The sequence below is a fragment of the Amphiura filiformis genome, chromosome 7, assembly GCF_039555335.1.
Source record: "Amphiura filiformis chromosome 7, Afil_fr2py, whole genome shotgun sequence".
Taxonomy (NCBI): domain Eukaryota; kingdom Metazoa; phylum Echinodermata; class Ophiuroidea; order Amphilepidida; family Amphiuridae; genus Amphiura; species Amphiura filiformis.
In genome coordinates, this window is record NC_092634.1 from 40051145 (window position 1) to 40075857 (window position 24713).

General features: G+C 37.7%; 1 protein-coding gene across 1 annotated transcript; it reads right to left on the minus strand.

The window, feature by feature from the left end:
• Nucleotides 1-4051: 4051 nt before the first annotated feature.
• LOC140157845 (uncharacterized) lies at nt 4052-23630 on the minus strand. Its single transcript, XM_072181093.1, has 12 exons — nt 23514-23630; nt 19270-19448; nt 17192-17298; nt 15750-15871; nt 14584-14669; nt 13743-13831; nt 12607-12739; nt 11604-11828; nt 10308-10420; nt 7494-7589; nt 5720-5824; nt 4052-4172 (listed from the first exon to the last, which is right to left on the minus strand). The coding sequence occupies exons 2-12, from the start codon at nt 19361-19363 to the stop codon at nt 4086-4088; spliced, it is 1257 nt and encodes a 418-aa protein (XP_072037194.1). The 5' UTR covers nt 19364-19448; nt 23514-23630; the 3' UTR covers nt 4052-4085.
• Nucleotides 23631-24713: the final 1083 nt, after the last annotated feature.

The following is a 24713-nucleotide window of genomic DNA, read 5'->3' on the forward strand; positions in this document are numbered from 1 at the left end:
ATTTTGTATGGCCATAAATTAATTGATCCACTACTCCGTCCAATCTTTTAGGTGGATTTCAATGACATTATGAGACCGTTTAAAATTCACCTTGATTATGACCAAATTAGTATTATTTATGCAAATATTTGTATGCATAAAACATTTGCATATTGTAAGATCTATTATTTGCAATATTTTTGGACTCCAGCAGAAGAGGGCACCATTCTATATCCTAGCCCTGGGTGCCATTTAACTTGACTAAGCCCCTGATATGACCCATGTTTGCTTTGGGGCACATTCCTGTTATGGTCATTTTGCACCAAGTACCACTGGGTCTTTCAGTGGCATGCAGCGATAATCTTTCATTTTCTATTTTTTGTTTGTTTTTTGTTCATTTGTATTACTTTAGTAATAGTAAAATACTATGCATCAAAAGTAGACATAACATAATGACACCATTGCAATTTGCATCGTACATTTTGAACTCAATTTATTTCATCATTTCCAGCATGAAAACTGAGCACATGATCACATTCATTCAATCTACAGTATTACATAATTACGTTGGCGATATATGTTTTATACATATTAGCATGTGCTATTTGTACAATTATCACAAAAATATAAAACAATGTTACCATATTATGATGGTAATTTCTAGTTTGTAAAACATTTTTGTCCTAAACTGCAATACATCACTTTACATGTTGGTTGCTGCCTATAAGAAAATTTGGTCTCGCCTAAAGGTACCACAGAAATAGATAACAGATAACCCATTGAGAAATATTATATTAGTTCGCCTACACTATTTCCTCTCCATGACGCACATACATGCAGTGTTTGATCTGCTTTGAAAAACTTGTGTAGCAATTTTTAGCGAAAATGTTATTATTTAGGTGATATTCTTGTATACATTGTAAAAAATTGCTATACAAGCTGAAATTTGTGTAGCATGTTGTCCACAAGGTGGAGCATTTTGCTCTGCTACACCAGGAATATCGAATGCTGCATACATGGCATAGTCTGTACTCCCCTGATCTAACCTCTATGGTATGAACAAGAGAAAAGGAGCAGCAACCATATGCGTTCCAAAGAATTAATCTAGACTAAACCACAGGTTGCATTATCATTAGGAATAGGACAGTGATCGCATTCAAAGCTGAGCATGCGTTTCCTTAATCCATTCTTGACAAGGCTATGGACAGTAACACACAGTGTCACCCATCTACACTATGATCAGCTCGTAGTAGGCGGGACTCCTAACATCATGAATTGATATAGAATGGCGTACACACAGCTCGTACAAAAAAACTTTGTGAGTTGGGGCAGCAACAAAAACAAAATAATACTTGCCTATTACGAGCTGATCGTAGTATTAAAGCTAAGATGGTCAAAGTATTTCCAAAGTATGCAGTTCATGTTCACGAGGCTCTACTCAAAGTGCATGTTGTATGTGCAAACCACTTTCAAATCCATGACTTCATGAATGCATAATGCTTTATCAAATCATCCTGCTTTATTGTGACGTAAAAGCGCAATCATGCATGAAAAGCGTAACCTCAACCCCCCCCCATGCACTCTTTTGCATGTATTTGTATAGATAACCTCCTGTTGGTAGCAAGAGGACAGATCTGTGCTAAGTATCAATCATAAAAATGTTGACTATAAACTTACAAATGACTGAAAATACAAACTGATCTTGAGGCACATTTAACACAACATAAAAATAGTAATTACCGGTACTAACTTATTAGTTTTAAATCTCTTCTCGGAAGAGAATTTTGTTGACACATATATGAAACATAGGGTAAATATAGTGTGTCTTACCTCAAGTTGAGAGTAACAACATGTTAGATTTCGGAGTGGCAGATTCTAATTGATGCGTTTACGTGGTTACATCGCCAGCGTTCAATCAAATTGCGCTTCTATACGTGTGTATACGCCTGCGGGGTTAGATTAGCATGCATGATTCAAATCTGCCACTGCGAAATACAACATGGCATTACTCTCAACTTGATTGAATTGAGATATACTATAGTCACATATTGAGTATAATCCACAGAATTAAAACCAGAGAACCTGGACTCCCTATACCACCACATACAATAGCGCTGTCAGCTATGTGGAAAACAATTCTGCATCTCATATGAAACGTTTACGTATCGAGTGCACATCCCATCAAGTGCGTTTATCAAATACGTCTAGGATTGCCTCAAGCGCATTCCGAGTGAAACCGAATACCCCCAAATTTTGCCCCATGCATGTATCAAGATGGCGTGTCAAGTCTGTGTTCTCTGGTTTTAATTCTGTGGTATAATCCCACTTACGAATCACGGGTTTGGCAACCCTGCCTGAAATACAGTACACCTATGATCATTACAGTATGATGATTACAGTGCAGCTATGATCATTCATGTATTACAAATGGCAACATCAACAATGAGAAAAGCTTATTTAAAGCTGGTCAACATCGATTATATGGACACTGTCATCACCTGCAGCAGGTTATTAAGGACCATTGATCAATACATCAACCAGCAGTACAGTACAGTAAGGGAAAAGTGAGTATTGTTGACCACTTAAAGGAGTATTTCGTGATCCTAGCGTCCTCTTTTTATGACATTTTTCAGTAGATATCCATGAAAAAAGCTTATTCCCTAAATTTCAGTTGATTCCGATTTTGCGTTTGTGAGTTATGCATGATTATGTGATTTATACACTGCTCCATAGGCCACTGTCAAATTTGACGATATTTTTGCTGAACAAATTAATCTGCAAGAAATTTTTTCTACACAAAAATTATGTAGCCAAAGGTTTCCATTGGTGTAAAAATCTCAACTTTTTTTTGGAGAAAAGTGGAGGGATGAGGCTGTGGATCACAAAATGCCCTTTTAATAATTGCTGTTTTCAGAATAAGAATTTGGTCCCACAAGGCAAGAATCAATCTTGATACTTGAAACTGAATTTGTCAAGAATCATTTAATTCTGTGCAAATTATTTACTGTACTTAGTTCAAAATTGGCTAAAATCATCATCATCACAGAAACCTTTCTTATTGGTACCTCAGATTCTTGGATTTCCAGCGGAAACTCCCATCCGCTCTTCCTTAGATGCGAGCCACTTGGAACGAAGACTTAGAACATCATTGTTCAACTCTTGTATTCTTGCATGATATGAATGATATAATATTAATGCTATTCTTCTTATAGGGTCCATTCTTCTTCAGAAGTTCCACAATTACAATGCAAGTTATAACACATCGTAATGGTTCATCTGCCATGCTGGATTGTCACGTGCAGGGACCAAAACTGAGTACCTTAAGAATTTATCGGAAAATGCCAAAGATTGAATGATAGTTGGTGTCTTTTGCGCATATACACTTGGGGCACATCATTAGTACAATGCATTACACAAATAATGCAGACAAGCATGTACTTTGTATCAAAGACTGCCAGGTCCATGACAAAATGGGCTATTCCAGTTGAAATCCATACACCCCCTATGGAAGATATAACCTTAATCTCCTACACAGGGAGTGTAGATTTCTAATGGAGTTCACCCATTCAGGTAACACCATTTGAAATACACACTCCAGATGTGGGAGATTAAGGTCATGTCTTCCATAAGGGGTGGATGGATTTCAACTGAAATAGCCTAGAGGGTCTGTGGCTCAGTGGTTACGGCCTTGGACTCATAATCTGAGAGCTTGCTCGGCGTGCGTGGGTTCGAGTCCCGTCCCGCCACCGTGTTGCGCCCTTGGGCAAGGCGCTTTGTCACGCTTGCCTCACCCCACCCAGGTGCAATGGGAAGCTGTTAGGGGTAGTCACAGTCGTTGTACTGATGAACCCTGCACCATTTGTAGGCAGCAAACGTGGTTCCGACATATTCTAATAATGGCGGATAAATGTAAAGCGCTTTGAGGCTGTTTACGGCATAAAGCGCTATATAAATATTTACATTTATTTATTTATTTTTATTTAAATAATCAAGAGGTACTCTATTCTGCCCTCCATGAGTGACACACAAGCATGGCAGAGACTGTTCTCTGTAAGTATTTCATCTCCTTGAGAATGTTAGAATGCATTTGCATTTAGGTCTATTATCTAGTATCTGCTATACTGAGTTGGGTTATGTGGGCCCTGTGATGGGTAGGAACTTGTCCGAGGTTGTTGTGAGCTGGGATAACTTGCCTGCAAGAAAATGAGAGAGGGATAGACAGAAACGGTGAGAAAAATTCTCTTTAACAGGGAGTACCTTGACAAGACAATATAACAGGAAGATGTACCGAGATTTGAACAAAATGTGACCTATTATAACAAATGCCTTATCACATGGAAATAGGCTTTTAATTTTGTGCTTCTGGAAAATGAGAAATTTATAATCATTAGACACATTTTACAATAATATTCCAGGTCATCATGCAGCTGTTAGAAACAGCAGTTATGTTAGTTGCACTTTGTGTAACGAGTGCCACTGGCGTGCGTTATGTGAGCATAAGGACGCTCTTGTACGCTACGTACGCACATGACATGGTTTTCCAAACATTTCCGATGTCGATTTGAAAAGATCAATGTCATTGTAAATTCTTCAAAACATGAAAATGGGGTGCCAAAGTATTAAAAAACGTTTTCCAATAATATGTTGAACTCTATTGTCATAATAACAAATCATTTACTGAATTAAGTTACACTTGGTTTCAGAGAAGAACGGCAGTCTCTTGCCCAGATTGACGTGAGTGCCCTGTTAATGAGCGACATATGCAGAGCTTTGTGTTCCCTTCAAGCGCACCAACCAACATAATCAACCAATCAGATTATCAGTCTGTCTGTTATTATGATTTTCAGACTATTTGAATCAGCCAATCAGAATCCCACTTCTGTGTTTACGCTATGCACACTCTCAAAATGTGAACAACTGCCGTTCTTCTCTGCCACAAACTGTAGTTTAATACTTGGTAAGTACAGTCATCCAGACGACGGTGGACGATTTTATTCAATGTGGTAACAGCCAAAAGCGTAAACAAAACAGACAATATGACGGCAACACTGCCTGCACGTTGGACGCAATTATTTTTTCCCGAGCCAAGATGCGTTTTTAGCTCTATTGGCCCCATTACAGAAAAAAAAAATGCACAAAATATATTTCCCAGTGCAATGTATACATTTTCACATGAAAATAAATAATTTTAGATTCAAAGAAAAAAGAAGAAGAAAATTTTTCAACCATTGCCGGAGGTGGGAATCGATCTCGGGACCCTCTGCGTGGGAGGCGAGACTCTTAACCATTACACCACGTAGTCGCATTGTTTAGTGTGACACGTTTACACGTGGGGGAATTTTCAGTATATATCGTAACATATCGTGCGTTATTCATACACAAAATTCAAATAAACAGTACTTACAATGAGGTTCACTGACGAACCTCGACGGATTTAGACTGATAAAATAGTGCTTGATAACATGCATACACTTTTGGAATTATTTGAGACATTTTTGTGTTAACGTGTAAAACCAATGACGACGTCAAAATTCAGTCAATCTTGGCCGCCCCCCCCCTGCAGTCATCAGTGATTGAGGTCCTATAATTTGTTTGTAATTTATGACAAATTCAAAGCCTAAGCCATAATAAGGCTCAAGTCAATTCAAAATAAAATGTCACAATCCAGTCTCACAAAGCATGCAATGTTCATTGACCGAAAGATAATATATGTTTTATTTATACTTTATAAGAACCTTACCCCATGTTGTGGTGGTGGTTGTTGATGTGGCTGACTAGGTTTCTTGTGCTGTTGGTACATTGCTGCTTCTGGCTTCCTTCTTTGGTAGCTTGCTAATAAGCTAGGCTGTAAAACAAAGGAACCAGGACTTAGAAGTGATGAGGGTGAACTTATGACATGTAAAGTTCATTATATCATAAATTAATAATATCATACCTACATTCTCCCAAGTCATTTAGCACAAGAAGAGTAATTTGAAGGTAACATCTGATACAAAATTACGGGATAGGCATTTACAAGAGGCCTGTGGGCAGTGCTGTATGGTGCAAACTGATTGAGAAGCCAATGGCTCCTAACTTTATAAATTTAGGCACCCAAATCTTGCTCCGAATTATAATTTTAAGCCGTATATTTGTATTAATATTGAAAACTATGTTTGCACACATGTTTTGTGCTTGCATGGATAGTCCTTTGACTGACATGATGTTACGTACATTCTTGTGATTGAATGCTGTGTACATGCACCGAGTTTGTTTATGGCGATGTGCCGATGCCGTATTGTACAGCGGACCAGCGGTGAGCAGGCTTCCCGTTAGTGTGCGTCATTGCGTCCAGACGCGTATTTTACAAATTTGGACGCAAGTTCACATGGCTAATCAAGTATTTTGCGTCCATGTAACATACATGTGGACGCAGACAAAACCTCGAAATTTTATCATTAATTGATGATAAAGATAAGAAATTTTTATTCTTTTATATTTTTAAGATAATAAAAGCCCCAAAATTTTGACCCACCTGCTGAGAATTGAAGTAAATTCTGCAATATTTGTAAATGCAACGTCAGGAAATCGTGCACTTTTTGCATGCTTCCCGAACGATCGCTATGGCCTGGGGAAGTCCCGATTGATTTGTTTACATGCAAGCACGAGCAGTTAATGTTTATTTATTTATTTATCACAACCTGACAATATTCAATTTTTAATATTTTAAATTTATTTTCTCATAAATAATCTAGGTTTCCTTTATTATTATTATTGTTACGATGAATAAAAGCAATTTTAAAAACAAAATCCAAATGATAACCCTTTTTTGTATTATTTGTGGCAGCGCGTGTTTTAGTTTTTGTAGCATCAACAGCACGTTAATTTAAAAACAGAAATGCGGAAGTGAAAGTACTGAATTAAAATTGCTCAAGATTGACAGACTTTGCTCATGTTTTTGCACCTGTTTTTGACCACGCTTCGGACCAAAACTGACACAGAAATGAGAAAAATTATCATAACGAATGGAGATGTAATATCACGGCGAAAATGCACTTTTATTTTTTTTTAACAATCGACATTTGATGAGGTGAAGACCCGAGTACGTGTGTATCGTCATAATTGAGAATTTCAGATGGACGACAAAATCTGTCTGGACGCAAGTTTTTGCAACCTCGTCAGCAAACTTGCGCCATTACGGACGCACATTTTAAAACCTTAACGGGAACCCTGGCGGTGAGCATGCATGACATACATCACAATGATGAATGATTGCACTGAAAAGATAGGATTTAATAGTCCGAAAGATGATGGCAATTTATTGGTCGGGTTGCTTATTGATCTGGCATTTTAGCAGCCTTTCAAGTTGTAACCTTTGTTTACTGTGGGGCAGTAGTGCTTCAACAGTTGGTCGCTATTTGCGCTAGGGATTGAAGGTTTAGTAGCATCAGAAAATATCTAGTCGCCAATACGACTAAAATGGTTGCACTGCCTGCATAAACCCAAGGTATCATGGGTATTAACTGTAGTCTTACCTTTGATTGTGGTTGCAAGTGAACTGGCAATGGCGGGTGGGATTGTTGAGCATGTAGAGCTTGAGCATGGCTGGAAGCTGCCATCGACCGCACATGCTATAAGACAAAAACAAAACATAACAAAATATGAATAACTTCTTAAAATTGATTTTTCTCTTTAATGAACAAACTGCTCAGGCTCAAAATGATTGCTAAATTGAATATAAAATCAACTCCATTTGAAATGAACATATCGAATCCAATAGTATATAGTAATCTATTAATTTGGTTGGAATATGACATTGCATTTTTTCGAAATCTCATCATTGTTATTAATTACTAGTGGGGATACACTTACTACCAGGCTAGATTGGTGATAAAATCATGAAAAGAGGGCCTTCCTTCAAACACAATCCATATTTATCAACAACTGTGCTATTCTCATAAGCTAAAAATTTCTGAATAAACCTGGCATTCTTAGCCATTTCAATAAAAACAATTGCGCACTAATTTCAACAACATTATTTTAAGAAATCACACAAATTGAAAATAGTATGAGAACACTAATTTCAATACAGCCTGTATATAGTGCTATGTGAAATTTAGACAAATTTTCTGCAATGAAGGGTCTCATTTGGTACCCTTTTTGTATGAGCATTGGAAACCAACAAAATTCCAACACCCCAAGATACAAATAATTGCACAATATATTAGGGAACTTTGTAGTAACAAATAATCAACTCTTTTGAAATTTGAAAATTTGAAATATCACTACAATCCCACATTATGACAGCATCATTTTTATGACAGGGAATTTAAACTCATTCTCTTCAACATGAGATCAAAGTCCAAGATTTCCCTGGTATATACATGATGATTTAACTTTTCCATGACAAGTGAGACTATTTGGCTTTGACTAAATCATGTTGTTGTTCTTCATGTACATAGTGAATTCTTAAAAAAGGATCAAACAAATATCAAATTACAAAAGTGTACAAACTGAAATGACACCCAATTATTCTCATATTATCAAGTTATCACATAACGGATTGCCAAAACATTAAAAACATGCATGTTGGTAAATAAAACCAAATGTTATGATACCACACAAATATCTTTGAAAAACACCCCAAGTGAATGCACAATAGTTTACAAAGCTCATCTCCCACTTTGTAAATGCCACCTATGCGTGGCACCCACACACATGATCAAATTCACAAGTGACTGAACACATGGAAATCAAAATGCTATGCTTGACTAATGATTGATTATATCTTTACCTCTCGTTGAACTCCATTGTCTGCTTTCATTGCCTGCTTTCATTGTCTTTTTTACCCTTTTTTTTATCTTCTTTAGCCTTGACCCAATCTTTAACTTGCCAAATTTATAAAATGTAAAGACACTTCTTTTTGTATAAGACTATAAAACAAATCCACAAAAATAACTATTAAAAGCAGAAAAGGCAATTTCTTGTTTTATAGGGACTGTTTTTAAAGACAAAATTTTGTTTTGATATTGGTTATTGAAAATTGAAACCTCTGCAGGTTCAATTTTTTTCTTCAATCTGGAATCTGATATTTAAGGGTTTTACAGTCAAAACTACCACTTTCATATACCTAACCCCAAAATTGGTCAGCCTGAGAAAAAATTCTCCAAAATTGAGACAAACTAAACAGTTCACCAAAGTCTTTGGACCACTCAAATTAATCAAAGTATTATAATCAAGTATGCGATAATCAGATAAGATTTGATCATCACAGGCAAATTGAGCAAGAATTACACTTTCTTCATCGCAGGCTCCGAAATCCGACACAAATCCGCGAATCGATTCGCGTAAAGATTCTCGTAAAACATCAACCGGGCAAATCTATATGGATTCGCGTAGTGCATTGGCAGTGTACAGAAAGAAAAAAATATGTACCCAGTTTGAGTCCCGGTTTGACTATTTATACTTCATTATTTAAGCAACTGAACCCCCAAAATGACGAATTATGGTATAATTTACTTTTAAAATCATTAATAATTTGCACAAAAAAACTGATTTGAGAGGGCATTTTAACGGCAAAAAAAAGCCATCGGTTGCATGCCCATGTTCCGTTTCGCCAAAGCCGCCATCTTGGATGACAAAATCAGACTGTCATAACCGTATGAGGGCAGTATATTTTTCAATCATTGTGCAGCGGGAGCAGGATGTAGATTTGCGCGAATCAGGGAATCTCGCAAAATTCTCTTGCGAGAATCCAAATGGATTCGCCAAGCACTGCCACAGATTTCTAGGCCTGCATCGCAATGTTATTATTTGGTTTATATCACGCATATCCAAGCATTAACAACTGAAATCAAGGAGATAATGCTGACGAAGGCTTTGTAACCTGGTAAAAGGGGTTACCATAGATAGTGAGTCAGGGCCTATTTGACAGGACAGACAAGTGTAAAGGTCCGTTCAATTCATACTACCACCGCATTTGCGATGCGTTGCGTTGCGTTGCTGCACTGCATCGTACTGCAAACTACTGCATTGCCATATCGCAATAAAGTTAAATACATTTTAACTTGGAAATATGAGGAGTTGCGTTGAGTTGCGGCAAAAAGTAATCGATATATTGGCATCGCAAATCAACGCATCACAAATGTGGTGGTAGTATGAACGGACCTTAAGCCAGATAAGCCACGGAGAGAGCAAATTTTGAATTTTAGATTCACATTTATCCTACAAATCTATGCCATGGAATTATTACGATGAACCATTCGCTAGTTCCACCCTACTGTTAGCCCTTATTAATATAAAGTGAACAATCTACTTAATTTGACTAATTGATAGAACCACATTTTTACCTGTCCCTGTAGCTTGTGTTGGTAGTGTCCATCTTCTGCATAACCACCTTTGGAAGTGGACTGTTCCACTGGCTGCTGGGGTTGGACGGCTAAATTTGATGTGCTTCCATAACCTTCCAAAAACAAACACAGAAGTGTGATATATGTCAATCAAAGAATCACAATTATGTTTTGCTGACACTGCTCTTTCTTTTTTGTTGACAATCTATGGGTTCACTTTGATATCAGTTGGAGATTCCAAAAATCGGCGCCGGGCAGGAAAATCCTCCTATGTGTCATTGGCCTCTGAACATGTTTAAAGCAAAATCTCCTATGTAACCTTTTGGCAGTTTTGTTTTAAACATGTTCAGGGGCCACAATCACATAGGAGGTTTTTCCTGCCCAACGACGGAATCAAGGGATAAGTGCCAGAAAGCCCCCTCTGCAATAGCTGCCCTATACAAAGCTGACAATTCCTGCATTCCATATTGTACATATCTAAAAATATGGCACCTGGCAGCTATTGCAGGCCTTCTTGCACGAACCTCTCTGTATCAACATCCCCCCCCCCTTCCTTATACAAAACTGGTTTTGCTTCATCAATTTTTCGGTTTGTTCTCTTATGCCCTGCTGTTATTTTCTCTTATCTTGCTGTGGTAGGAATTATAACAAAAACTCTTAGGGTCATAAAATATTCTTAGTCAGTGGGAGTGGTCTAGTTCCTAGACACATAATCTGATTGGACAACCGCATGATTTCGGGTGCTGTCTATCAAGCCGTAAACGACCCCACGTCATCATGAGTGTTGATAACATGTAACACGCTTGTAGACTGTAGAGGTGCATGTACGTATTGCATTGTATTCGTAGACTAGTGTGGAATACTCATACGCACTTACAGTACACGCAACATAATATGTGAAGTTAATAATATATTATAAATTATAATAAGGGGAGTTTCTATGACGGTAACTTGGTTTTTGCTTTAAAAAATAGTTTTCAGTTATTAAAATAATATCTAACTGACTAAAATAAGAATAAATGATATTTAGGAATATTTGTTTTTACTATCCTCTACCCATGATAGACGACAGGCAAGTCCAATATTTTTATCGTAATTGTGCCGGCATCCACTCCTCAAAATATTGGACTTGTCTGTCGTCTATCACATGGTAGAGACTAGTAAAAACAACAAAAAGTCCTATTGTTTATTCTCTAAATACATAATACATTCCACTGGACTGTACAATGCAGCATGAAGAATGCATTCATGCATATTACATGCACAAGCGCAAAACTCGATACCGGCCCCTTACCTAACTTCCTCTGCTGCTGGACTTGAAACCCGAATACTGCTCGCTAACTTTCTGTTGCGCCGCCACATAATGGGCTGCCGGATATGAGCTGAATGCTGAGTCTCTTTGGTACTTGCTTGGGTTGCTCTGACTTGTGGTGTAGTGCACCCCCTGGCTGTGCGGATAGCTAGCTTGGGTCACATATGTTGTACTCGCCACTGTCTGTGCAGTTGTGTATTGTGTGTGAGCTGTAATCAAAAAGAAATGATGTTAAGAATATTATGATTTGTTTCAATAATTAGTCAGGTAGACTAAACTTGCAATGTGACAATCATCATTCTGAGATCAGAAATTCCTAGCATCTTTTTATATGACTAATCAGTCTGATTCAATCTGTATGTTTCTGATGCCACAAACACACATGTTATACGAACATGTTATACATCTTTTAGACAGCTAGTATCTAGTTCACTGCATTACCTACATATGCCTACACATTTGAGATGACAATGGGAGAGCGTGAACCAATGGTTAGGGTACTTGCCTTTAGTGCATGAGGTCCCGGGTTCAATTCCAGGCGGTGGAGATTTGCTGGGATATTGACTTGGGGAAAAATGTCTGAAATTAATCGGCAACCTCTGTAGATTAACTTCAGACTTCCGCTCTCCCAAGGGTTCATTTAGAATAGGGTAAATGAATCATGGCAGTACTCCGTCCTTCGGAGGGGATGATAAGCCATCAGTCCTGTGTACAGAGAGCCATGTATCTCGCAGCCAATTTTGAAAAGAGTAGGGTGTTAACCCCTGACTGTTCCCAACCCATCCCGGTGTTTCAAATGGACCCCAATGAAAATAAGCTTCAATAGAGGCTTTCTTGGGTTATCCAGGGTTCGGTTGCCAAAACCCGAAAAAATCAAACAAGACATATTCTTATGCTTGCAAATAGTTATTGTTAATTTCTGTTGAAATAAATCAACAGTAAGATTTGGGGGTTTAGTGTGAGCTGTTATCTGGTTTATAAACTCACCTGACTGCCTGTATGGACTGTGTGTTGTTTGAGTCTGCCCATATGGCCCCTGAGGGTAGTGAGCACTGTGGACTGGGTTCTGTGGATAGAGTTGCACTACTGGGGGTGATGGACTCCTTGCTCGCTTTACACCCTGAAAAAAAAGGGAATGAAAAATTAACATACATTTTTCACACCTATGTTTGCCTATGTTTTGCAATTCTGTTCTGTGATGCAAACATCATGCAAATGGATCATGTGTTGAAGAAAATCAAATTTTGTGTTTATTTAATACTGCCAATTATAATATTGCAGCTAATTAATGTCGTGAATATTTAACTTTTCTAGTAAACTATGACATGTTACCTAATTGCTTTTCCTGTAAACTATGACATGTTAACTAATTGCTGTTGTTAACTTTGAAGCCTAAATACACTTTTTGCTTTGGATCTGCCCATATGACCCCTGAGGGTACATGTAGTGAACACTGTGGACTGGTTTCTGTGGATAGAGTTGCACTATTGGTGGTAATGGACTCCTTGCATCAAGGTTCATTAGAACAGCAAATGAAGGGATTTTCAAGATATGGAAAAAACTACCCACTTTTAAATTTTAAAAAAGTCCAAAAATGCACATAGTGAAAATAAAATATTTCTCGAACGCAATCCAATCAATCAATCAATCAATCAATCAATCAATCAATTTATTTCATCCATTCATTATACAACAATATAATTATGATACAATGAGATACAATAATGATGTATTTTATATACAATAATATAATGGAAAAAGCAACTATTTTTATGAAAAACGTCAATGAGATGGATGAGGACACTGCTAAACGCAGAGCGTGAGGTGCAGTGCCCTCGGCCTAAAGTTACAACATACAACATTTAACCAAAAAATAAAATACGCTCGGTACAATTTTCACTCAAAATCGTGCATGCAATGAACCCCCAATACGCTGCAGAAACAGTTATGTTATTATGCCAAATATAAAACAAGGCAATGTTATGAAAATTACAGGCAAAACCCAAGAAACTGTTGTTGTTGAGTGTTGAGGTGAAATTGGATGAGGGAGGAACGAGTGGTAGGATTTAAGACGGGACACCCAAAACTGAAATCAGAAAATCTTGTTAGGTGATCAAACTTACATGAACAGACTGAGCAGGTTGTTGCTGTGAACGATACATGTGGCTCTTGGGTGAATCGCCTAACAGTGGCGGTCTTTGAGCCAAGTGACCTGTTGAAATAAGAAAAGTAAATTACATGTGAGCTGTTAATCAGATCTGCTCTTGGAACAAACCAGGAACAAACACATGATTTGGTAGCCTAATTGGGCAACTTTTAAACATTGGCTCCCACGACTTCCAGTAGTTTCGTCCATAGAGCCATCAGGATGGACAGCCATACAGACACAAAAGTGATTAAATAGTCTCTACCTATGGCGAGACAAAAATTGGGCAACTTTTCGATTATATGACCAGCCATTCGGGCTGAATTTGTTGGCAACCCTGGAACAAATTGATATCGAGCACTATAGATTAATAATCCGGTCATCAGACAAATGACTTTCATTCCTAAATAGAATGGCCAATAAACAAACTAAAACAGAACCAACTGACCAGTAGGGGAACTAAGATAGATCTACAAAGACTCAAGAAGTGTACAAAACCAAGGGAAATAAAATATGTTAAAAAATGTTAAATATGTATAATGCTGTCCTCCCTATCCAACATTTACATCTTGGAACAAATGTATGTAATGCGAGTAACCAACACTTTGTCTTCTCTCTTGTACATGAAGCAAATCATTAGAATTCTAATATCATGCCAAGGACAAAACCCAAAGAATTGACCTTGATATGGTAATAAATACTGTAAAACTTCCTTCATGTAGAAAAGAGAGAGGAATGATGTTTACTCACGTCCCCTACCTTTAAGTTTGTCCCAAAACTGTGGAATGACCCTAGAGACAAGGCTTAAATATACTTACCACTGGGTATGATCATATGTGGTCCTTGGAGATGGAAAGCTGGGTGATACTGATGATGACTGATGGCTGCTGACATGCCCATATCACTAGAGAATACAAGCAAGGGCAAAATGGAACCATGTTAGTTATGTTGTTGTGAAATGCAACCAACAGTTGGTTCACATAAAATGTGATATTGAAATATGCATGTGGACATGAAAATTTGTTGATTTTTGTTATATCTTAGACACTAATAAATGGAATCTCTACCAACTGTCTTTTCTTTTTCTACCAGAGACCTCAAAATATTTTGGGTTCAGGGGTCTGAGCTATTTTCCAAGCCTAGTGCCAAAACTTGGTATATACCTATTTTTGCAATATCTACAGTAATAACCAACTGTCTTTCCTTTTTCTACCAGAAGCCTGAAAATATTTTTGCAATATCTACAGTAATAAATAGAATCTCCACCAATTGTCTTTCCTTTTTCTACCAGAGACCTCAAAATATTTTGGGTCCAGGGGTCCGAGCTATTTTCCAGGCCTAGTGCCAAAACTTGGTACGTGCCTACAAATGGTGAGTGGAATACTGTAAATCTAATCATTTCACAGAACCTGTAGTTTATTTTGATTTTGCAAATTACTAATCAACAACGTTTTTGTGGCGACTAAATTGGTCAAAATATCAAATTCCGTCTATTTGGGAGAAAATTCTTACTGTGTTTTAAGCAGGAGACAGAGAGAGATTGTGAATTGGGTTTATTCATTGAATAATCTGTGATTTTAATAGACACATTATGCAATTTCTAATTGCTTCTCCAAAAGTGCCCGTCCATAAGAGAGGTTGAGGATTTTTCCACCCGTCTACTTTTGAACTTACCCGTCCAAAAGACGGGTGGACAGGTGTCTGGCTATCACCTTGAGATGGAAAGAGAAAAACAAAGAAACTTAACTTGATAACATTTTCATCGAAATGGAATTGACCGTATCGGTAAATCCCATATGTCTTTGCGAGTACACCCGAGACATCATTATTTGACATCACGCCGACTTGCAATGCGCAGTAACCACATTCACTAAACGATGTGCGCATCGGCCTGACGTGTACTGATGTCAAATGACAACATCTCAAGTGTACTCGCAAAGGCTTATGGGATTTACCGAAAAGGTCAACTGCCACAAAAACTCACCTTTTCTCCCTCATTTGTTGTCTTCTCCTATTCTCATCCTCATTCAGGACTTTCTTCAGTTGCAGAAACAACTCATGTTTTTCCGCCTGTAATGACGTCAACTTCTCTTCCAAAGATTTGATCTTTAGAAACAAAAAATGTAAAATGGGCACATTCTAAGCTTTGTACTATAAAACAATAAGTGGCAGATATTCCTGTGTAAAAAATTATCCAAATTCAAAATCTAAATGACACACTTCGAGTCTAGAAACCAAGGTTTCTGCCAAGGAATGAATTTAATTGAATACCTGAGTGGAAGAAGGGCCCAACTCCAATTTTTTACAAAAATGAGTTAAACCCAGCATTTTATTGCCTGCAGACTGTTCTTCCTTGTGTGTGAAAGATGAGCCAAAATCAACTCTCTATAGTACACTTAATCATGGTTTTCATGGAAGAAAAGCCCAACTCCATGGAGTTGGGCCCTTCTTCCACAAATATTGGGTTAAAGAGGAATTTTGTTCTTCCTTGAAATCTGCTTTTCACTACAATAAACTTTCTTGCTAACATATTACATGCTTCTACATGTGCAATCAATGGATAATTACCAAATTTCTGTAGCTATTTTTAACACATCTGCTTACGGAACTGGCACTTGCAGTATATTAGTGGAAGAAGGGCCCAACTCCAGGTCGATAAGACATGTACCGTTGCCATGGAAACATCATATATAATTTTGATTGTATGTAATATTGTATGTTCATGTATTAAAGGTCCTCTGAAGATGAAAACACTCTGCCTATAAAACTTTTCCAAATATTAAGGTTTTTCTTAATATCTCAAAAACAGTTTTGATGGAGTTGGGCCCTTCTTCCACTCAGGTATTCAATTATAACATGATTAGTAAGCCTATGATGCCTGATAGCTCCAAAATGAAAATATTTGAAGCAGCATTGTTTCCCAAATAATGGAGACACATGGATTAAAAAGCATGCTTACAAATTATCTGAATTCCAAATGGGTATGTCTATCAACATACAGCTAAACCGCTACAGCAGTTTCAAATCACTTTTAGCCAATATGGAACCTAAATGTAGCTTACTAGGCTCAGTTGCTCTGTGACTATTGTTTCAGAGCTTCAGGTGTGCCAAGTGTTCCGCGATGGCCACAAATCACTAACCAGAACTTTACGGAGGGAAATGAAAGAAAGAAAGAAGGAAGGAGATGAAGAGAATTTTCATTTTCTCTGGTACGGTTTTGAACCCCTGGGTGCTAGACAAACAGACGGTCATACCTTGCTACGGGGGAATACCTTGGCCGGCCAAGCTTTCCGTGCCCATACGTGCTTTCCTGTGATGACGCAATTGCATCAAATGGAATACTTGCACTCCCAGTAGATTGCTGTAGCTTTTTGTGGTTATTGGTAGGGTCAGGATTAAAAGACCTGCAGATTGTGAGCAACTCACCTGTTCTCTTGTCTCTTCAAGTGATAATGATTCGGCTTCTTTTTTCTTGCGTAGTTTCTCTTGTTCTTCCTTTTTCCTCTCAATGGCCTTGTCTGCTTCCTCTTCTTCTGTCAAGAAATTTATATCAAAGTCAATGTGAAGTGTTTTGGGTGAAATAGTCACGTGCACCTTACAACATACCAGAAAAGATATCTTCCCAGAATCCCTTGCAACATGACGCATCACCTTACTACATCAAATGACACTCCTATAGTTTGTACAGGTTTCCATGGCTCGAAAAAGTGGGGAATTTGGGAAGCTCATTCCCAGGAAATGTTGTGTTTGGAGGGAAATTCTGAATTTTGGAGGGAAATTGTGTCTTTTTTGTATATAAAAACATGCTATAAATTGTGGGAAATTTAGCTTGCTTCCCGGGAAATTAACGTTTTTTCGAGCCCTGCCGGTTTCCTTTGTTTTCATGTCGACCCATGTTGCACTAGATAGATATCTTTTCCTGACAACTTAATACATTCCAGCTACAGTGACACCTCTTGACTTCACGCTGGACAAATTCTATTCACTATCAGAGTAAGTTTGTGTGTGTGTGAATGCAATGGAGCAAATAGATCTGCAATAATACAGCCTTACATACATTACAGAATAATAATACTAATCCACATACTTTCGTGTTTGAATTGAGAAAGCCTATTGTATTGTAAGGTCATTGCACTAATACAATACATTGTTGATCTCTTTGAACCCCAGATAGGCTGCAGAAGTCTGGATTAGAAGAACTTCAACACCACTAATACCGGGAGCACTTTTACAGTAACAACTGCATCCTCACTGTCGGATGTTATGGCTCTGATGATTTATGGCTTGACAACCTTGGATGACATCACACTTGTACATGTTAACATGTAGATATGTCATTATCAGCAGAGCCATAACATCTGGCATAACATCCGGCTGATAAGCATTAAGCAATCAAATTTTGTAGTGTTGAAGTTCAAAAATTCTTCTAATCTTGTCTATAATACTATGTATGAATATCCATTTTATATGTAGAAATCTGGTTAATGAAAAACATGTCAAATTAGGACAGACAATTTTGTTCAAATGACAGGCAAGCCTCAATTTCCAATTACAATATATGTACACCAGGCCTCTAATTATTATTTTTTTTGGGGAACACCCATTTTCAAGGCCACTGGGCAAAGACAAAGAAGGGCACCAAGGCGAACAAGTGATGACGAATGCCTTGAAGTTGACAAAGATCTGGGGGCACCAAGGCCAAAACTGAAAAAGGGTAGGCAATGGCCTTGGTGGCCTCCCTGAAATTTGAGCCCTGGTGTACACATTTTTGGGCGGGTGCGGCCAAACACCCACAGATGTGATAGTTTACGGCGAGTTTTGTAATTATTACTTGATTTTGATATTTAAGTAATACGATAAAGTCGTCATAGGCAGTAACATGTTTGTATTAAAAGAAATAACAAAAATAATTATTTAAGTAATAGAAATACTATTTGGAAATTGCAGCAAGATTTGCAGATGTTTTTATTTGAACAGTACCAGTTCACCAGTTTTGCTAGTTTTCCTAATCTTTGGGCTAAATTAATAGCACCGTGAAGGTCATATATATCATTTTATACTGACAGCTTCAGGATTGTACTTTACAGCTTGTATGTGCATTGTGTTCAGTGTGTACATAGGCTATTTACTTTTCAAATCTTGTGACAAATTGTGCTTGTTGATGTTCCAACTGTTCTGTTCTGTTCCAACTGACCAGCAGGGAACCAAAGGATAAGCAATGGATAAGATTAAAATCAGGGAAAATATGACACAACCTCCAATGGGGGAATAACAAACGTATAAAGTTTAAAACTCTTTTAACTTTGTTTATACGTTTGTGTTATTCCCCATTGGAAATCAATGTTGTGTCATATTTTCCTGTTTTTAATTGTGAAGAGTTACTCATTCTTTCATTTCTCTTGACAATTTTTCATTTGCCCGCCTATTCCTTTTAAAGGGATTTTTATTTTTTTGCGAGCATAGCATTTGTCATGCCAAACAAAGTTTCCACAATTTGAGCTTACCTTGTCGCTTTCGTTCCCGCTCTTTAAGAATATGGTGCTTGAGAGCAGCAGCCATTTCCTTGCTAAGTTTTGGTCGTTCCAATAGAGCTGGCATGGTGTAATACCTCTCAGGAGTCAACTAGACACAACACAGCAACTTCAATCAGCACACTGCACTAAACAAGTGATTCTATTTTCACCTAAATTACAGAAAAAAAAAAGAATAAATAGAAAATATTAACAGACATGGTTTGATTTCCTGCATCTCATTTGCATAGCAAAACTACTGCACTCTTTCTGCAAAAAAATTCATCAGGATTGTCAATAAAACAGTTACTTCAGCATTCTATGGTAATACTCCGAGACCAATACAACAACAGGTAATACCGGTACCGGTATATAAAAATCCAAAAATATGGGTTAATGTTGTGCCGCTCCTCATTGACACTCTTTGTTAGGCAAAAAACAAAATTCTTGTGTTACCCTCAAGTCAAGTGGCTTGGCTACATCCTTGGAGCCCAAATTGAGCCCACCTATTGTGATATTTCTTATTTGTGGAACAGATGTCAATAGAGTGCCCTGTAACTTCGTATCCAAAAAAAAAATTGTCCTAGTGATAAATGATGATACTAAGTTACAGTTACTAGGAACTTGGTACGACAGCGCACACGCCACGTGCAATTGATACACTGCAATAATTTACGGATATTTTATTTTTTTCATGTTGTCATCAAGCATGCAAGTGTTTATCAACGCCTTCTAGTACAATTGTTTGGTTTTAGGAGCTTTATAAATTTCAGTTGTATTGTAATTTGTATTCGCTGGAATAGTGTGATGTCATAATACAGCCTGTATGCCTACTTTGGTTCAAGGACATGTTCCTAGTCATGCATGGTTCCTATTGACTTTGTGTTGGACAGAAGAAGTTTACATCCACCTAAATTGCATTATCTCAAAAACTACACAACTTTAAGAGCTAAAAACTCATCCAGTTATAGTAATTAGCTAAATAAATCATAATATTCTGCAATCATGTCTTAAAAATATGAAGTCAGAATTGTGTAAAAATCTATTCAAATTCAAAATCGAATTGACTCAATTCGAGTCTAGAAACCAACATTGCCAAGGAATGAATTTAACATGATTAATAAGCCTACAATGCCTGATAGCTCCAAAATGAAAATATCTGAAGCAGCATATGTCAGAATTTATCATGTTCTTTTTACCAATTGGTTGGTTTCCAAAAATCCAAAATAGTCATACTGTGTGAACATGGTAAACAGGGGACTGTCCTTGAGAGGTGCTAGAACCAAAACACTTCAAATTGTATGCATGGCTGTCTTTATCCAAGGTGATGATGTAATGACTATTCCAGTGAATATTGTAATCCAGTTCCAATAATTGAAACTCCCAGCTCCGACCGGGAGTTCCAACAGGTGCTGTGTATACATGTGTTTAGGTGTTTAATGTGCATTCACATACACACAATTAGCCATCGGTACAAAGAAATCGTTGCTCCAAAAATGATTGCAAATTACACATTTGTAATCATTTTTCACCACAAAATATGATATGAAAACACAGGTGAGCAATGTATGAATATATGGAGAGGTCAGACAGGTTGTTAATTATTGTCAATATTAATATTTTGCGACATTTATAATGAAAACAATTAACACTGCAGACACCCCATGGCACCTTCTACAACTTGAGAACAAGTCCTCAAACGTTCGAAATTTGTAGTTACTACAACTGATGGTAATCCCATTTTTTTAAACCATCACTCCATCAGTGTCATCATTTTGGTGTCCCCCTAATGTGGTGCCCAGCAGAGTCTTAGCCAGAAATCAGAAACCACCCGTCCAAGCAGATACTAAAATTTGACCCTCAAATATAAAACAACTTGTCTATACCCATGGAAGGGTCACTGGGGTCAAATATGTCCTGATTTGGCCTTTATATGTCACTCTGAATTAGTCTCAAATTCATATAACCTGAAAATCATCTGTTTTAGAGCTATCACATCTGTAAAATCCATTAAATCCACCGTCTAAAATTAGATTAGCCCGTCTCAAAGACGGGTGGACGCATGGCTGGCTAAGACCTTGGTGCCCAGGGCACATGCCCTCCCTCTTGCCCCCCCCCCACTACCTACGCCAATGCCACTCTGCCTGGCCAATTGGAAAGGGGTTGGTTGGGGATCGCATTTTTAAGTATTACTTATTATTTATCTTTAACTTCAACATGATCTAACTAACAGTAACAGTACTTAAAGCCATAATGTACGATCTTATAATATGAAATTGGTTAATTTTTTTCAAACCCGATTTTTTGGCATATTTATTTATGTTTATATAGAATTTATTTGAAGGTCAACAGAGCAAAGTTCAACAGTCATAATTCAAGAAATTATGACTTTATTGCTGGTTTCATACTACCCTGCCGCTTGCCGCTGAGCGGCGTGGCGCACGCGCATTGCAGACAAACGGACACAATAAAGGCTTGTCATTGGTTGAAACGCTCTGCCGCTTGCCGCAGCGGCAGGAAAGTATGCTGGAGGCTTAAGTCCTCCTATATTACTGCATGTTAAACGGCCAAAATAACCACTAGGGTTTCTTTCACTTTACTGTGTTATTTCAGCTCAAAATGGACAGAAACCCTTCCAGACAATTATTAGTATTACCGTATTCATTCCAATAAGCGCCCAGGGCGCTTAACAAAGTCATTTTGTGTGGGCACTTATTTTTACCTGGTTTACCTAATTTTTTTGTAAGGGGCGTTTATTAGAGACAAATTGATGTAGGTTATAAAAGGGTCCTGAGACGTTCTAGTATCTTTTCTGATGCAGAAAATGTATTGCAAGTGTACACAGGACTTGTAGTCCTCCAGCTATTTCACTGTATCGACGTCTGTCACTTCAACATTAATGGTACCCTTTAGCAAATTGAAAATACCCTGGGTGGGCGCTTATTGGGGCATGGGCGCTTATTGGAATGAATACGGTACTAGTATTATTTCAGCAATTACAATTAAAATTATAAGGAAATCGTACATTAAGGTTTATTAACATGTCTTATTATAGGTATGATAGGTGAATTCAAATTTGCCATCAAATTGCATCATTTTATATATAAAATTAAAGCCCTTGAGTAAACTAAGCCAAAACTGAAAACCTTTTTTTCATAGCACTTTCCGTAGCAAAGTTACATCTTGTCAAAGATTGACTTTCATCAAAAAGATTCAGCTAGCAAAATTCCCAAAACGGCATTTCGGGGTGTTTCTAGATCTTAGTCTCATGGCGATGGCAGCTTTTTTTAATGGAACTGCTATCAAAATCCTCTAAAATTCCATGTGCGACTTGATTATCACCATAAAAATCATATATTTGGGTCAAGTGAAGTATAGAAAACATATTTATGTAGGTTTCCTTCACCCACCTATTCTCGAAAATAAATTCAAATTTCTATGTAAATATGCATTGTGTTGGGGCCCCGGTCTCGGCGAATTCGCTGACTAGTAAATGTGTTAACTAAGGTTTGCCTAGGTTACCTACTTTATATTATCTATATTTTTTTCCAAGCATGCAAGGTTCCTTTTCAGCGTAAACCATCGGCGATCATACATACGCTTGTTCGAAATATTCTCTAACGCAAAGCCTATGCTTAGGCATCCGACCGTGAGCAAATTCGTTGCTAGTCTAGTGACTAGTGTTTCTCGAGTAAGTACATGTGACGTGTATACGCGCACTATCATGACTATGGCATGCACTAGTCAACTCAAGCGTGTGCATTGGACCTTGTGCAAAATAATACGCGTTGGACGGCTAGCAGTAAGCTTAATTTGTAGGAGGAAATCTGAATAGACAAATCTAATTCCACTTCCATTCCAGCGACCGGCCGTATTCCCGCCGTCCCGGGTCCGGGATGAATTTAAAATGTTTTGCGAGTTGCATCATTTTTGAGGATACCTAAATTAAATCATTTCGCCTGGGCCTCATAGTTATTGCACAGCCGTAAATTATACAAAATAGGGTAAAACTAGATCCCTGTTCATTGTTGCAGCTGCATCTGACCATTTTAAAGTTGGCTGCAATTTAGTGCAAAATTCGTCACCATCTCACTGACGTTTCATCATGTTCATTCAGGCAAAATACGATTGCCTCGAAATTATATTGAATTTTCATGCTATATCACCATTTACAATTGCATTTGGGTTGATTACAAATAGCTGATTATATACCGATGCGGAAAAACGTTAGATCTTACCAATTAAATACTTCTTTATTGTATAAATCGCGTAATTTTCTTGGGCTTTCTGTGCATTACGATATCAATTTTCTTTTCGACCAGTCGCCATTGACTTCCCACAATGCACCTGTTTTCGTCTTTTTCCGGATTTCCGAATATGTCCCGTTGCCATATTGTGAAGATTTGGTGAGTCCCGCGTTGTAAAATTTAGAGTTTCTCTCGATTATAAATGTTCAATGCTTAATTTTTAGGAAAAAAAAAGAGTTTGCTCTTTTCAATGATATTTTCATTTATAGCAGATTCCTTACAGATCTCTAGTTACCAGGCCCGTAACCAGGATTTATTAGTGGGGAGGGGGCTGATTTTGAAAAAGTGGACTGGGGTGGATTTTGAAAAAGTGGACCTTTTTGTAAAAAAAAAAGTGGACCTTTTTTTGAAAATTTTGAGCCTTTTTGGCATAAAAGGCATACAAAAACTATATTTTTTTCCCTCGCTATGCTCGCAAATGGCACTTGGGTCAAAGAGGGATTTTTGTCATTTGGCAATTGGGGGGTGTCCGCTGACCCTCCCCTAGTTACTGGCCTGCTAGTTACAGTCCCTTAAACATGAGTTTACTTCTTTTTGACTCAGCCTGTAGGCCCATGATAAGGAAATTGTGATCCACCGTCATGATCATCACCCCCCCCCCCCACTTTTCAAAATAAAAAATGAGATTTTCAACTGGAAACCTCTGGCTAGTGGCTATATATAATGTTTATGCATCATAGTGAAAAAATTCTTGCAGATTAATTCGTTTAGGCCAAAATATCGTGAAATTTAAATTACGTTCTGGTACACAACGAAATTACAACACATTGTCTTTACACGTTTAGAATCACCCTCCTCGCCTGGTTACGATTGTAGCGTTGAGGAGTAATTAAGCAGAAGCAGAAGCATAACTCGCAAACGCAAAAATAATTGGGAATAGGCCTGAGTTCGTGGATATCTACTGAAAAACGTCATGAAAAGAGGATGATAACTTTTTGTGTATATGTTTGTAAGCGCCATGGTATCTTAGTGAATGGCGCCATAAATGCCTGTAAATGTAAATGCAAATGTAAAATGTAAATATGCCTTTAAATTATTTGGGTACCCAAAATCTTGCACGTGTGTGGGGAGGGGGGAGATTTTTAGCACGTCAAAACGGGTGGGGAAAAGGTTTTTGGCACGTTGAAAGGG